The 17,102-nt window shown below is 32.7% G+C and overlaps 1 protein-coding gene across 2 annotated transcripts in view; it reads right to left on the reverse strand.

Moving 5' to 3' along the window:
- The window catches only part of ULK4 (unc-51 like kinase 4), a 210,551-nt gene that overhangs the window by 177,591 nt on the left and 15,858 nt on the right, over positions 1–17,102 (reverse strand). For both annotated transcript variants that reach the window (XM_071735884.1, XM_071735883.1), the window contains exons 12-17: positions 14,621–14,720; positions 14,175–14,279; positions 12,106–12,166; positions 10,351–10,532; positions 9,780–9,826; positions 8,931–9,009 (exon numbers count right to left, since the gene is read on the reverse strand). In XM_071735884.1, coding sequence (XP_071591985.1) covers positions 8,931–9,009; positions 9,780–9,826; positions 10,351–10,532; positions 12,106–12,166; positions 14,175–14,279; positions 14,621–14,720 — 574 coding nt within the window. The remainder of the gene's footprint in view (positions 1–8,930; positions 9,010–9,779; positions 9,827–10,350; positions 10,533–12,105; positions 12,167–14,174; positions 14,280–14,620; positions 14,721–17,102) is intronic.

The raw sequence follows: 17,102 nt of genomic DNA on the forward strand, positions 1-17,102 counted from the left end.
GGCAACACAAGCTGCAGACAATATTCCCAGCAGACTAGATAGGGACATTAAATCTTGATGATACCTAAGTTTGCTTGTTTGTGTGCAGGTAGGACTTGATGAAGAAAATACAAATCAAATTGTACATCTTCAATACAGAATCAAAGCAGGTTGTTTGCCATTTTATTATGCTTCTTAAGCAGCAGAAAACCTTTATTTAGTATCAACATGAATCTTGTTTTGCACCTGTAATATTTATTTTCCCAAAGCACAGTTAGTGTTTCATCAAAATTTAAGTGCATTACCTAGACACATTTATGTATGCAGCTATAAAATTCTAAGAATCCTATGTTCTATTAAATAAAGTAGTAAAATAAATTTTGTGTTTAATAAGTCATTCCTTTAATTAATTGTACTAAGATCTGTTTGGCTGCCTTACAAACTGGAGTTTTAGAAACTCAACATTAAATATACTGGGTAGATTATCTATCTTACTTGTTTGTACATCAAACTTTAAGATTTAGAAGTCATGAAAACTAAATGGAAGAACAGTATTTTATATCTGTGAACAGAAATTACTGTTTCTCACTCTCCTTCAAGATTTTAGGACTAGCAAACCTAGTTATCCTTTTTATTCAGAAGTGATAAAAGAACGTTGTTTTCTTGATTTTCCAATTCCTACTACTCTTTTCACAAATTTGAATGAGTTTTACCAAAAGTAGTAAAACTGAGTAGAGAAATCTTAAGTTCTTTCCTTCCCTTTGCACTAACAAATACTGCCAAAAAACTAGTTAACACTGCAATAAATTCAGTGGTTTCATTTTAGAAAACTTGGTTTATTAAACAAGAGAGATCTGTCGGAAGAAATCTGAGACGTAAGGTCAGTTAGTGACTGATTTGTAAGGAATTATTAAATTTTTGCCATGAATTTTATACTGTTAATCTTCACATTTGCCATAAATTTTATACTGTTTATCTTCATATATTATGAAAAATTTGTCCATTAAAAGTTAATTTTAGTAACTGCAAGCTGATTAATACCAAGAAAAGAACAATTACATTACCAGAATCCAAAGACTAACAAAGATGTATGGGTAGAAGGCACTGAAGATTAAATAATTACTACACATTTCAGAGGATACTCACTGTTCTTAAGTGCTTATGGTTAAACACAAGTCTGTATCTACCCTAATCAGATAATGGCCTCTTTTTCTCTAGAGAGCATACCATATAGAGAATTTACCCTGACTTCCCTCTTTTCACTGAACATATTTAAGTAATCAAATATTACACAAGTGCAGGAAATGGAAGCTCATAGAGTATATCACATACTGAACAGGCAGTGTCTGTGCTATTAATCAAACTTAAGAAAATCTTCATGCCTTCTGCAACAGAAGCTATGAAACAGGAAGTTGTGATTCACCACCTATATTATAGGCACAATTATATATATGCACGTATTTTTACAAAATACATTTACTGTTATATAGTGTAAGATATTTTTGATGTATAATTTAATGAACATATTTTAAAATTTGGGAGGAAGGCAAGTAGTTTTCTACTCTGTCATGTGCACAGATTACTTCTAATTTTGACATCAGTGATTTGGAAAACATTTAAAACAGTCTTTCATCCTCTCCTGAGGAAAAATATAAGATTTAAAAAAAAAAAAAAAAAAAAAAAAAATCTACCCAGTTTGATTCACCATTGAAGGAGAGTACAAATTTTAGGTAAAGAAAGTTCATTACCTGGAAAAACGCACAACAGAAAAACAAAATTTATTTTAATTACATAGTCTGACAAATAAAGTCTTCTTATCTATAGTACTTTTTTTCTTTTAAAGCTGAATACATTTTTTCTTTCGGTGAATAGTAATGGACTGCAAGTCCTATACAGTCTTGTAAAAACATCTTAAATTGAATACATTACCTACACCTTTTACACTATCTGTCAAACTGGATGGCTATAGTATAGTTATAACAAAAGAAGAATGAAGAATAATTCATATCTGGATAGACAGTTGTTACCTTAATTTACAACAGCAGTGTGGGGAGTTGATTCTCAACCCATTTCAAGCTTTATCTAGAAGTTTTGCTGAAGCTTAAGGAGCCCAGAAGTGAAAATTACAGCACATTCAGGAAGAGAAGGTATTTTATACCTTAATACGTAAAGTGGCAATGGATAGATTTGAAATATTACTCCATCTTTGATCTATTAGTATGACTGTCAACAAGTATTAGTGGAAATTAAAACATATTTGGAATTCCACAAACCCTTACAGTGATAAAAACTGCCTATGCTTCAAGCAGAATGGAAATTGCTTTGAGTTTATTTTCTTGTGAGCATACACATATCATGTAAAGTGGGCAAGTAATGCTAAAATAATCTCCCTTTTCTTGGAGAAAACCACTCTCATTGGCTAAGAAAGAATGTCATGGTTGTATTGCCACTAAACAAAAGAGAAACTATAGTTATATGTACATATTCTCATCTTTAAAATATTGCATAAAAAAATGATGACCAGCCTTCTTGGAACATCTCGAGCTTGTTACCTACCTCCCTTCTTAGTAGAATATGAATAATTAAAGCATTACAAGGGATAACTGTTCTTAATCAGGAGTTGGATTCACATGTACATACGATAGAGATACTTTTGTCAAATTCTTCTATGAAGTGTAATCACAAGAAAAAAGGAAAGACTAGTGAAATATTCACGCTTTGCAAATTTTTTGTTCAGTACAATAAATTGGGTCCTGAACTCAAGAGGAGTGAAGGGGAGTCTGAGCATCAGACTTTGGATGTGATATTAATGGTTTCCTTATATTTAACTATCATCATTACATATAAGTTTCTACCACTCATCCTTGCCTTTTCTCAGTGTCATGTTTCTGGATTTTTATTCTATTTATGACTCTATATGAAGTTACTGTAAGTCATCTTCTTCTGCTTCCAGACAGTGGGTCTCTTATCCACATGATTTAGAAGCTGATGACACTCTTAAGGAGTAATGTCCATCAAGAAAATACCCATGTAGGGTATTTTAGGTCTATTAACTCTACATAGGACTTCCTCTATTTAAAAATATTCTATAGACTCTGAGGATTTTCCATAAATTTTCTTTTAAATTAGTTCTCTTTCTTTGTTATTGCAAATTCCTTTAATCTGCTCTGTGGAGATGCCAACCAGACTAAACAACACGTGGTTAGACATTTCCTTCCTCTCTATAGAATTCTTTTTAAAGAATGTTTCAAAATAAAATCACAGGGGTTTTTTCCAGATTATAGCTGAAAAGGCAGGTACACAGAGGAAAAGCTGGGACTACAATCAATAAGCAAGTGATTTGGCCTAACACTGAGCCTGGTTCGATGTGCTGTAATCAGAAGGCAACAGGAAACTAGGTTTTCCAGTTACCCCCAGCGTGCAATTTCTATCACCAAACCATGCTGTAACCCAATTGTGTCAATCCAGCAAGTGTATGCCTAAAGGAAAAGGCTAGATTTTTTTCTCCTGTTACTACTCTATGATTTTCCTTGCAAGTGCAAGACGTTTTGTCAATCTAATAACTGAAAGAAACATACAATTTCCAAACTATTAATTTTGACATTTACCTTTTCATTTTCTGTTCTACAAAATTTACCCACAGTAGGCCAGTTAAAGTAACAACACAACTGATGCTGTGAGCAAAAGACTAAAGTTTATTCACAATCCCTAAAAAACAATAGTTAAAGAACATATCTGATTTAAATCTCTTGTATGCACAAGATTAGCTGCCTAATTTTGAAAAAGAAAGAGGGAACTGTAAGCAGTAGGTGCTCTTAGGGCTTAAGAACATTTGAAATTTTTCCTCTCTTTACCAAGAGGCTTTGGCTTGGCTTTACCAAGAAAACCAAGTGTATATTTCCAAAGGCAACTGGTGAAGTGGATGACAGTTTTGTTGTTACCAGTACCTTCATTTAATACTGCTAAGAGGCTCAATTTTTCAATTTTTAATGCTTTAGGACACCCACCTTCATGTTTTTTGAAAATAATGGCAAGGTACCTTAAATTTCCCATACAGGATTTGATTTTACCTGTCTGGATTTTTTTTGTTGTTTGTTTTAATTTATGATAAAAATAAAATCCATACTCAATTAATCTTTCTCTGTGAGTATCAATAAAGCCAAAGAACCCCTATATGAAACCATGCATTTCAGTTTAGATTTCCAAATACAACAGTTAAAGAAAAAATTATTCCAAGTGCACACAGAACAGGACACAAGTATATTCTAAACCCTCAGGAAAGCGGTGAGAGAAACTGAAACTGAAGAGAAACTGAAATCAGTTCAGCAAAAGCCCACATACTACAACAGTCCCAAAAACTACCCTTCTCTACACATGATACATATAGAAGTAGCTGTCAGATAGTACATTTCATATAACCATCATTTTCCTCTGGATGTAAATTAACCTGAAACTGCTTGTCAGCCTAGGATCAAGAGAAAAATGTAAATCCTATTCAAGAATCCTCCAAGTGTGGTATGCTAAAACTATGATCATCTGTGAGCTTGACTCAAAAGATTGTTTAACAATAAAAACAACACTCAAGCTAAACGGGTTGGGAACAAATGACCAAATTAAAACATTTTTATTTTTATCTCCTTACAATATGGCCAGATGCAGACCCAGAAACAGGAGTTACTACAGAGATAAGGTAGGAACATAAGTTAAAAGTGGCATTCTCTAAGAACTAAAATGACAACAAACTACTGATCCAAAGTATCCACAAGCAGACTAGTTAGAGACTACATAAGAGTTTACAAGTCATGCACCTGTAGCTATGCAGCTGCTTTGCTGCATTAATTTTGGATCAAAATTAATAATAATTAAAAAATAATAAAATTAAAAAGATAATTAAAAAAACCAAACAAAGCCACAGAAATAAAAACGGTTCAAATTACATGAAGATTCAATTGAATGAAGAGGGAAATCATGCTGTTCCATTGCTTTGACAAAGGAATAACATTCTAAGCTCAGTATTACAGAGGTATTCTAATATGCTGTCATTTTCCATGGGTTATTTAGTTTCATAATTTGGCCATGGAATTCCATAAGCAAAGACTTCGCAAAGGAACCTGCTGTGTGAAGGCTGTAGCAGGTTCTCTGATCTCTTTAAACACTCAGCAGGGTAACTGACCCAGGTTTGTGAAAAAACAGGCACAGATGCTTAGGTCATAGTGAGACCAATATTCCCCATTAGCAAATTTAGAAGAGGTAACAACAAGGGCTGGACTTTGGCCTCCAAAAGGACAAGCAAAGACCAACTCATTCAGTGGATCAGGGTGGTCTCCTCCAGAGAGAGAAGGAGACTGCTCCAGAGCATACAGGCATTCTGTGAAGCTGCTGTATCATCTCTTATAAAAATAAAAAACAGAGTCTGAAATTTCAGGTCAGGATGGCTGTGTTCTGGATGGTAGAAGACCTAATCTATTTACAGAGAGGAAACAAAAGTAGCTTGCTTTAATAAATAAGACAAATGAGATAAATGGAAGCAAGTCTCCCTAACTTGGGAAGAATAATTTTCTTTCCAAGAATCCTGGAAAGAAAAAACATTTTTTTCATAGATTCTAGTCTTATCAAAAGTTTCCAAATGTAAATACAAAGATAAAACTTCAAGATCTAGATGTTTTTCTGAGATAACCAGGAATAAATAGAGGAAGTGATATTTCACATTTGTAAATGGCAGTTCCTTGGTAAGAAAATACAAGTCAGAAAAAAACCATGATGTATAAACAACTTTTAGTGCAATTTCCAGATAGAAGAAATTACATAAAAAATGTTTTCACCTTCAGTATAAGATTGCCCCATTTCATTTCTAAGATCAGTCCTATTTTTTTCTAACCAGTGCAGTTATCTTCTAAAAAATACTTAACTGGAAATAGATCAACTGCAAGTGAATGCAGCAGTAAAAATATTCATCTATTAGGATTCTTTTTTTTTTAATATGACCTACATTTTAGAATACATCGACAGAATAAATACAGTACAGTTCCACCTTTGTGTAGTCTGTAAATTATTTGCTTGTATTTTATTTTTTGCATCTTAGTGACCTCTAGTGTTTACATTCGAAATAAATTGCTCTTCACGGATTACCTAAATTTTTGTTTTTTATATAAAAAAGGGAATATGAGCAATTGCTGAGCAAGCAACAAATTAAATTCTGTTGGCATACAGCATGCAAACATTTCTTTTAGCCTGTTAAATAGGATGAGACTTTTTTTCTCTCCCTAAAGTTCTTCTGCTTTTTCAGGAATAAATGTTTCTATTTAACAAATAGAAACAGCAAGGTTAATGGTGCAGATTCAACCTCAGAGCTAAAGGAAATATAATTAAAAATATAACTGGGTGAAAAACAGTAGTGGGTAGAAATGACAAGCCAGATTTTAACATGTAACACCAGCAGTGGTGTCCTCCAGAAGCCTCTATTGGTACTGGTGGTTCCTTAAAAACACAAAAGAAATCACGAGTAGCTGGATGTGTGCATAATGAGGCAAAAAGGTACTGCAAAGGGATTCTGATTAAGTGATAAAAATTGAAAAGAATACTTGGTGTACATAGCATGGATCATACAGGGGACATAAATAATTCCAAAATTGCATCTTCATAGCTCTGAAGTGACTTTTTGCCCTTAGGAACAAAACTTTAGGGCTACAGGGACATAGTTTTACAGGGAGACCATTTCTAAGAGGGGGCAAAAAAGCATTAGAAGTTACTAGGAATGGAGAAGGAAACAAAGAGGAGAAACCGCTATCAATATATAGATCACTCATGTATCTTTATCTGTAATAGCTGGATCACAGACAATCAGTTTAGTTTATGTTGTTCTGACTAGCTGCAGCTTTGTTTTCACATTCCTAAATCACAACAGTAACCAAGAAACTTCAACTGGAGCATCAGCTGGCTCATACAAGAGGATAAAATACAGTATTAAAGCATTACACAACATACAATAGATGACAGTCCAGAAGAATATTCAATGGACCCACATGTTCATTTAATTCCTTTGGGTGGAGCAGAGGGAAACACGATTCTAGGTCAGAAATTCCTAAATGACTCCTTCCTACATTTTCTATAATTGAACTGCCAAGTTTTGTGTACTGATTACAGTTATCTTATTTTAGATTACATGCTGCAAGACGAACCCCTCTTAGGGCACGGCACTCCAAGGTCCAACAGGTGTTCCAGCAGAAGTGCACAAATAGTGCCCTGAGTTGGTTGCTCTCAGGGCTGGTCAGCCTGGCTTGGTGCTGCTGCTCCGGATCCGACTGAACTCTCTGCTGGCTTGCTCAGGAATGAGCTGAGCCTGTGTTTGGAAGCTCACCTTTTATTGGCCCCCTAATCCTGCTCATGTGCAGTTGGGGCCCGCCCTAATCAGGCACAGGTGGGCTTAACACAAGCTCATGCCCACTACCTGGTAATTAGTGGCACCTGTTTGCATCATTTCACTACAATTACATATGCAAAAAGAAGTTTGAAGACATGAAAATATTAGGATTATTTTCTTCCTCATTCTAATTTTGTATCAGCATTTTAAAATATTTGTAAAATTCAGAAATATTAATTTGAGAGAAAAAACTTGGGATGAATGTCATTACAGCAAGCACAGTACATGGCTTTTGAACAGTACGACAAGTCAGATTTGTTAATTTTAAAAATAATTATTAATTTTCACAGTGAATGTATGTAAACATTATTTTTAATTCACATAAGAATGGGGCCAGAAACCTGTAATGAAAATTAACTTTCCTTTCTAGTCCTAGTCCTAGTTTAAATGTCACTGGTCTTAAGGCATACTTCAATGTAAATCTGTTGGTTCTACATACACTAAGCTGACTAAGATATGTATTTCCTATGATGGAAACTGGAGAGTCACAGAAACTGTTGCTAAATACATTAGTGCTAAATGCCTTAAACACCTAAAAGCCAAAAGTTACATGGACATCTCAAAAGTTCCATTTAGTATTTTCACTGGAAATTTTAGCAGCTGAATACCAAAAATATCTGCGACATACAAGAGTGCACTTAAATTATGACCTGATATTCAGTGGACATGCAGCTGGCAATAGTGAAAGACTTTGATCGAAATTCAGTGATTGTAACCATAAGGACTCTTCCCTCACTTTGTAACTTTATAAAACAAAAGCAAAAAAACAACCCTAGGTAATAACAATAATGGTTGGAGTTCGGTTTTCACTACAGAATTGAACTGTTAAGGAAGACACCAAGCTAAAAGAAAACTGTTTTTGCTGTTCACTAGGAAGAAACCAGAGGGACCTAGAACCACAAAAAATCCTTAGCTGCATAGCCATTAAGTCAGCTGTTAACCAATAACTCCACATTGCTATATGCTAGACTTGCACAGTATAGATGTATATTTGCGGGTTTAGCAGTAGTCACATTCAAACTCCCAGTACATTCAAATCCTGAGTTCATCTCATGAGGTAGGAATAATGTCACATTCACACTTCAGACAGGTATTAAATAGCAGATTCTGTCAAATTTATACAATTTGTGTGCATGCATCACACACAAAAATTGACAGTAAGATGGCTTTTTTGATCAGTCTACCATGTAAGTCAACTACTGAACATGCAAAAATGAAAAAATTAGAAATTTTTTCTTTTCCACACAAAATTACTTGCAATTCATTACATAGATTCATCCATAACTGTGTTGAATCTGAAACTACTTCCATTTCAATTATTGGAAAAAAAGATGTCTAAGAAACAATACTATTTTACACTAATTATAACAATTACACTTCAACATAATCAAATATGCCACACAAGAAGTATGGCAGTGTCTACTTAAAACTACATAAATAGTAAGAGCATTAACATAGCTCCCCAAAAATGCCTCAAACCACAATAAAAAAAAAAAAAAAAAAAAAAGAAAAAGAAAAAAAAAAAGGTTACCTCAGAAACAGGTACATTTTCTCCAATTTCAGATGTGTGCAGTGCCAGTAAACCAATCACTCGAGCAACTTTGGCACGTCTGCATAGGAAGTAAATTTTTTATATGGGTAGAAAAACAATTATGTCCTGGTTATGTTTTACAAAGATTGCTAAGGGCAGATTGAGGTATAATTTACATCTCATATTTTCTTATTATTTCTATTTTATTTGTACCATCTAAGTATATAACTATTTCAAATCAATTTAGCAATAAATTCATACATAAAGACATTTCTTTCCTTTAGCACTGATGAAGATTCTTTGATTTGTTATAGTATTACTAATAGGCGCATGTTCAGTTTTCTTACAACACAGAAAAATTGGTAATTTTAAACTTTTCACTGCAGCTGACAAAAAAGAATTTAAATCTACAACTCCAAATCAGTTTTATGCTTCATTAAAGACAAAAAAGAATGAAATAAAACCAACATTCATGAAACAAACAGAAGAGGGCACTATCACATTGAAATATTTCTGACCAGGCATTTAAAAGAAAAAAAAAACTTACCATTACAGTTATTTTACTGCTATTATGGTATGGGTTGGATTATGCACTGATTTTAACTAACACTATATGTTACACTAAATTATATAACTTCTAGATAAAATTTTAGATATTTTTCATAATCATTGGTCTTGTGAAATAGCAATGTATTATTTCAATTACTTCATTGCTGAAAAATGGGGTCAGGTATCACAGCAGTCTAGCAGGCTAAAAGATTTCTCCAAGACCCTGTTAAGTAACATCTTTTAAAAACTCAGTGGTAATATCTTATTTGAAAAAATTAATTTAAAATAACTGCTACTTACATATCCCAGTTGGCAGCTACACGCAGCTGCTGTATCAATATAGGAAACTATAGTTTAAAGAAGATAAATAACGTCAGTGATTTTCACTGATATCGTATGTCCCAATGATAAACAATAAAATCAAAATATGAGTGATTTTATTAAAACAAACATAGAACATTTGCAAAAAATATTATCATAGACAAATACTGGCTATACATAAATATTGTGCAATTGTTAATTAGAAAAATAGGGCAATTAGTAAAAACAATTTCTTTTTTATTCTTGTCAAAAACTGTAAAACATACATCAGCACGTTAAAATTACCAGACATTTCTTTTGTTATGAATAACATTATGCAGAGGAAAATAACTATGATACTTTCCTCTACAAATGCAGAGTTCATCATATAGAATTACCCAACAAGAACTTAATAAATAAAATTTATTTTGTGAGAATGGACAAAAATAGTTGGCCGTATTAGTTTTGTCAGCATACCAAAGATTTCCTGGAATACAACTAAAAGCAGCAAAATTTTGGTAAAATGGCAAGTATGTAAACCATGTTATCCCTTCAAAAGTTTATTACTTACCAGCTGAGAGCTAATTAGCCTGCTTGCAACTTCTTTGTGGATGACCACAGTACATAGGTAGTACAGTAAGTTCAGTTTAGAACGTGCTGCTCCTGTATTCTTCTCAGTGGAATCAAGCAGCAAACACACTCGTTGCAAGAAGTCATTCCAGTCCACACCTTTCATAGATGATAACTTCTCAGCTAACCATAGGAAGGAAACAAGATGTTAAAGATAACAGATATATTGATTTTCCTTTAACTTTAGAGAGTAATATCAATGGGAGTTCCAAAGTTTGCATCAAACTATGTTAGTACTTAAAATATTAAACAAATATGTAATACGTGTATGAAGGTAATAGAAATAAATAAAAATATTTAAAAAAAAAAAAAAAAAAAAAAAAAAAAAAAAAAAAAAAAAAGCAAGAAGAGAAACAAAGCATGATAATGTAGCAGAGTAAAAGCCTCAAAACCTTTTCAAAACTGCAACCATGCTAGGACTTCAACTAGGTAAATATTTATTGGCATTATATTTAGGAAAAGTAGCAGTTGTCCTTAATCATTACTAATTCTTAATAAGAAAGTGCAGTTTCATTAGAATAAATTTGAAAGCAAATTCTCCTCAGAACTAATAAACTTAAAATGTGTATAGTTATTCATATAGGTAGGTTTCCATCCTGTTGAGCCTTAGTACTATCAGAACACAAATGACTTAAAGAGGAACACAAAGAAGTCAGTAGCACAATTAACATAAATCCTGTAGTTTAATTAACTAACTACTGTGCAACAGAGAATTTTCAGACTTCCTCATCAGTCTCAATGGATTATTTCACTTTAATAGCCATACATTCCCCCAGTTTCAGTTAGCTATTTATTGAATAACTTAACAGCAATCAAGAGCAGGTCTTTTGTCTTTTACTCCAATTTTACACGTACATAACAACAACTGCTAAATAGAGCAATTGTAATTTTTGCTAGTAAAGATGAAAAGAGGTTCAAATTTCAGGTATTTATCTTAACTTTTCCATACTGACTTTAATCTTTGATAAGCAGCATCAATCACACTAACTTCTAAAACAATCAGGAAGCTGTACAGAAAAAAAACCTACAACCCTGCAAGTGTTACAACCACAAAAAAGAGTCTTGTATTAAATAGATACAGGCAACAGTAGTTACACATATCAGAAAAACAGTATGACAATTTAGTTACTTAACTGCAACGTGAAATAAAATACAAACCCCTTAGGCACTTAAATCTGGTAATTTTTGCTTAGGATGTTATCCAAAATGGAAATATTTTCTGCTACTATAATCCTCATTAGGAGACTGGGGGATGTCGTGTTCCTTTCCAACTACAAAATTTCTTCAACAAAGTAACTCTCCAAAATACATACTTTACAAAAGAAAAAAGAAACTTTTCCATCTAAGAAGAGGTGCTATGTGAATTCTAGAAGGACTACATATCCGGCTGACATCCTGCTTCAAGCATGGTAAAGTGTAATATTACTTCACTAAGTAGGCTAGAGGAAGTTTTCCAGTGGAAGAAACATTATACTCATGACAATGAGCACCCTTTGGTTTTCAGAAATTACAGCAGCGTTTCTAAATATCAAAAACAAAAACAACTAAAAAACAAGTCCCAAACAACTCCAGAAAAGTTACAAGTCCTCCAACTGTGACAGCTCATTATCTACAAAGGGAGGGTATAGGTCTTGTGACAGCAAGGTACACTATCACATGGAGAACTTAAGCTCTAACAACTTCAGCAGATCCATACCTGAATATGTTGGTATATGTAAAGTTTTCAAATCAAATCTAACTGGCATTTGCTTCATTATCTGGGAAAATAAACAAAAACATTACAACAATTAATACATTTCTGGAAATCTCTAAGTAGTTGAACATGAAAATAAAAAGATAGAGAAATTTTACAGAATAGGTATACAAACCACTACTCATTACTGAGACATTTTCCATTGTTTTCTGATAGGTATTTCTCCTAAGCAGATATTTAAGATTTAACTCCATATTTTAGTATATTTAAACTATAAGTATTTCCATGCATGTGCCTTTTTTTTTTAATGGAAATTTAAAAAAAAGATATGGATTTTTTTCAGTTTATGTTTTTATCTTGCTTGTATACACTTAATTCATTGCTACACATCAAATACATATACATAGATTAGAGCATTCTAGAATATAAAAAGTAATATTATTAACAAAGTATAAAAACCTCATGGGGCATAAGGTTTTCTTCCCCATAGCGTATAATTTGGTGGTATATTGTGAAACTGGATGATTGCTCAGTCACTGAACATCAAAGGGTGATTTCAAGTAACTAAAAAAAGTACAGAAAAAGATAACTGTATAGTGAAATTTAGACTTTGACAGAGGAAGCCTAAATGTAACTATTTTCTTAAAAAGGCCTTCAGTTCCACAAATCTGCAGAACACAGGGAAATTTTACAATATAAGCTGACATTCCAGCTTTTAAAATTCTGCCAGTATCTAGTAAATCCTGTTCCATGAGACTAAATTGCAAGCTCTTCAGTTTTACCAGGTGTCAGTATCATCCTTTAGTCTGAAGGTCATCAAGTATGCAATGACTCTGAGTACATGTCCCAGGAATTTAGTGGACAATTTTACATTAATTCTGAGCCTGGCATTGCATGGCAAGGAGAATAAACTCCATGGGTACATTTGTATGGACACTTCCCCCTCACCCTTTCTTTGTATTTGTAGGTATATAAGCAGTGGAGGCTAATGCTTTGTATTGTGAGTCCTGAGACAGAAGTAAATTACAGAGAGGGCATTCAAGTGCATTTTCAACTTTAAAATTCTCCACTGGCAACAATGACTCTCACCCCCAAAACAGTATTGTTACGTAGTTATTTCACCCAGCTTTAGAAAATTTTTAATTTTTAAGATGGTTAGGAACTCCATTCAAAAAAAAACCCACAAACAAACAAACAAAAAAACCAAATAAACAAACAAGTTGTTATATTAAGGCAATGCAACAAGTAAAAGCCATAAGACATTCTTAATGAGCTAGATGCTCACTTCCAATGAAAAATGTTGCATTCCTGGCACTGGCCATTTACCAGGTAAAGTTGTTGAATTTTTTTTTTTTTTTTTTAAAGAAATAAAAGGAAGATTAAAGGAGCTCTTGTCTATCCCCCCTTCTGCCAATACTACACATGTGCCCATACATGGACATTGCATTGTCATTGCAGTGCAGAGCTCTGATTCTTTTTTTGATTTTCCCTTTGCTGTCAAACAAGTTTCAGTCTGCTTAAGAGTCATCACAAAGTGTTGTCACATTATAATCCACATGACAGAAACTGGACATGGACATGTCTTGTAATTTCAGGTCTTCTCTTCCAGAGAAGATAAGTTCATGTATATTAGAAGTATATTATAGTGCCTAAATTTTAGAATGTCTACCTTTATAGAATAACTAATCTAGAAGACTTGATAAATGGTCTTATTTATAGTATACAAAAACACATTTGTTTCATGTTCATTTAATTGATAGGTATCAAAGCAAGTTATCAAAAATCACATCTGCCAAATCAGAGAACATAGCATTTAGCAGCTTCTAATTTTTGTACTATACTATTTAATATTAGTATTCAACCCCCAAATAACTCAGTTCTCCAAATTAGCAACACAATAGGATTATAAAAGACTGCCAAAAAACTGCATGAGAACTTGCCAGATGACAGGGTGGAACTGCTTTAAAAAGAGAATTTTAAAATACAGGAAAGGAGTTTCACTCTGATTAAAGATATAACTGCAAAAATAGCCTCACCCAGAGGTCCTGAATCTTATGTTTATTTTGTTATACCTTTGGATTGTCAATGATGGGTGTTATGATAAGATCAGATTCAGTGTAAATGAGCTCTTTCAATGTTGACTCCATATCCTGCTGACTTGAGCACGTATTTTTAGCCTAGAACAAGAGAAGTCTTTTTAAATACTGTTTTGCACACAAAAAAAGATGATATATTGTTATAATATTTCATTTCAACTTTAAACTACAAAACATAATTTAAATTACTTATTGTTATGTAGTAGCAGGTAGAGCCAACTAAAATATGTGACAAAGAAACAAGTTTGAAGAAAAGGTATTGGGTCCAAAAAACATAAGTTGCAAGTTGGAACAAAATAGACTAAGAAAGAAGATAGCATTTTCATGGAAGGCTGGAGAAGAAAATTGACTTTCCTACAGGCTCCGAGCTACAATTTAACTATAAAGATACAATCATCCCTTAATATTATTTTTCTACTCACCTTTTTAGAGTCTGAATCTCCCTGTGGAGAATTCTGGATTGCAGAAGTAGTAGCATCACCTACTTCTACTGCAGTGCTGGTCCTAGGAGTGGGACGGGAACTTAACAAAAAGGGAGAAAAAGAGAGAAAAAAACAACAGATTAAGTTTCACTGCAAACTACTTATTTTCAGTTTGCTTTTGAAACTTTCATGCTATCTGGTAAACTTTCAAAGCTGACATAAAAATTATGCTATGCCTGCTCCATCAGCTGAACATGAACTTCCTGTCTTTAAGTATCTGATTACAAGGTTAGGATTTCAAGGTTAGGATTTGCTTGTCAGTCAGAAATGAGACAGACTGGTTGCTTTTATTTAATTATGTAATTTGATTATTTTCTCACCCACAGTCAGTTCCTAAAGCTGGAAGTTCCTAAAACTTCAGTATCTTAATTCCTAGCAACAAACAGCAGACAAACAGAATTGATAAAAACTTGCAATTTATTCTATGCTATTTTCTTCTGACTGCCTACTATTGGATAGGAAATGGGAATTAAAAACTGCATGATTCTTGTGTATGAATATGAACTCGGTTTTTTTTTTTTTAAAAAGAATAACTAAAAATATGTCATTTGCTAATTAGAAGATGAAGAAAGAATACACCAGAACTTTGCAAATTTTTCATAAAGATCCCAGTGAATTTATTTTTTGTAGTATGCATTAATTTAAATCAAAGTTTTTTAAATCAACTTCATAATTAGTAAAATTGGTAGGCCAGGAAACTAATTAAATCAGTAGCTTCAAACAAATTTGTTTTCTTCATTAGCAGAAAGTAATATACAGCTGGCTGAAAATCAGTTTCATTTATTAGGAAAAAAAGCAACTAAATAAAAAATACAAACAACAAACAAGATTCTTATTGAAATCCTTGATCAAATTAACAACAGTTGTACTCATCCTTATTCTGTTAAAAAGGAGTATTCTATCTATTTTTTACAGAAATAAATTTGAAAGGATCAATGAAGAGGAGCCAAAATATTCTCTACTAGCTAGAGAAAACTATATATAAAATATTACAATTCCTACAGGAAGAAAACATATCAGGATTAACTTGCAAGTTGAAGCAGTCTTACTTCCTAAATCAAAAAAGTACGATTTTTTAGCTACAGGGTTGAACATATTACTCTAGGTTCCTACACGGCTCAAAACATGCAGATTCATGAAATATTTTTTCCAAACCTATTTTGTTTTCATATGTATGTGAGAGATGGAAAATCTTTCCTATTTTTCCAGTTCTCATCTGTTTTTTCAGTTTAAAACAAGACAAATGATGACTGAATTGATTTAATTGAAATTAGTAAGATCTTTTCCCTTTGCACATACAAATGAAGCTACTGCTGTTCAAACCTCATCAACGAGATAAGTAAATTCAGGTTCCAAGAGCCAGGCTGGCAGCTTACATTCACTTTAATGTTTTAAAAATTCAGCAGGTAACACATGTGGCTTTGAGAAATTAAATTATTCAAGCAAAAAGAATAGCAGAAAAGAATTAATTAAAGCCCCCTGTGTATTACATATCAATTTTTTATTAAAATTGATGTGTTTATTGAAAATAAAATGTGGTTCCTTAAAATACTTTTTTTTCTTCTCTCATTTCCAATATAATTTGGATTACATGTTATTATATCAAGTGTTTCTAATGCCATTGCAGCCCTTCTCTTCAGGAGATACCTAAGGAAAAAGAGCAAATGTCATTTTAAACTACTAATGGCATGGTTTTAGCTGTGGTGGTAGAAGTTGTAAGCAAGATGTGAAGTAATACTTTATTAAAACCAACTGAAATAACTGGAAACACCATCATGGACATGGAGTACTATTTCATGTCACAAAAGAAGCTTATTAGAGTATTCAATTTTAAAATGGAATATTCTGCTTGATGAGGACAAGAACAAAACCTGCTTTACTAGATAATCTTTTTGGCTTGAAAGTTCACAGAAAGCTTCAGAATCAAACCTCAACTAAAACAAGTAAGAGTTAAACCAATTAATATTTTTTATTTTAAATACCTATGTAGTAATTTGTAGATTGATACCAATGGTTTGTGATGAAAAGCTGCAATAATAAATAATAAAAATAAATAAATAATAAAAATAAATAAAATATTATTTATTAATAAATAAATTTATTAGTGGATTATAGGCTGAATGCTTACTCTTGTGTATTTAAAGTAAGCATAATCAAAGCATATTCTCATGTATATGAAGTAGGGCAGAAATTGTGAAGTAAATTATTCTCTTTATACAGACAGCTAAGAAATCAAGAGCCTACTTTCAAAAACTAGTACAATGAAACCATAAATGCATTGTTTTAACAGCACATACTGCTTTAGCAGCTCTTATGAGGAATCTTAATACTAAGTTCGTAATGGAAATTCAAAAGGAGACACGCAAACAAAATGTTTCAAAAAGTACAAGAAAATGTATGAAGAGACAAGGGAACAAACAAA

The sequence above is a fragment of the Heliangelus exortis genome, chromosome 2 (genome assembly GCF_036169615.1).
Source record: "Heliangelus exortis chromosome 2, bHelExo1.hap1, whole genome shotgun sequence".
Classification (NCBI taxonomy): Eukaryota; Metazoa; Chordata; class Aves; order Apodiformes; family Trochilidae; genus Heliangelus; species Heliangelus exortis.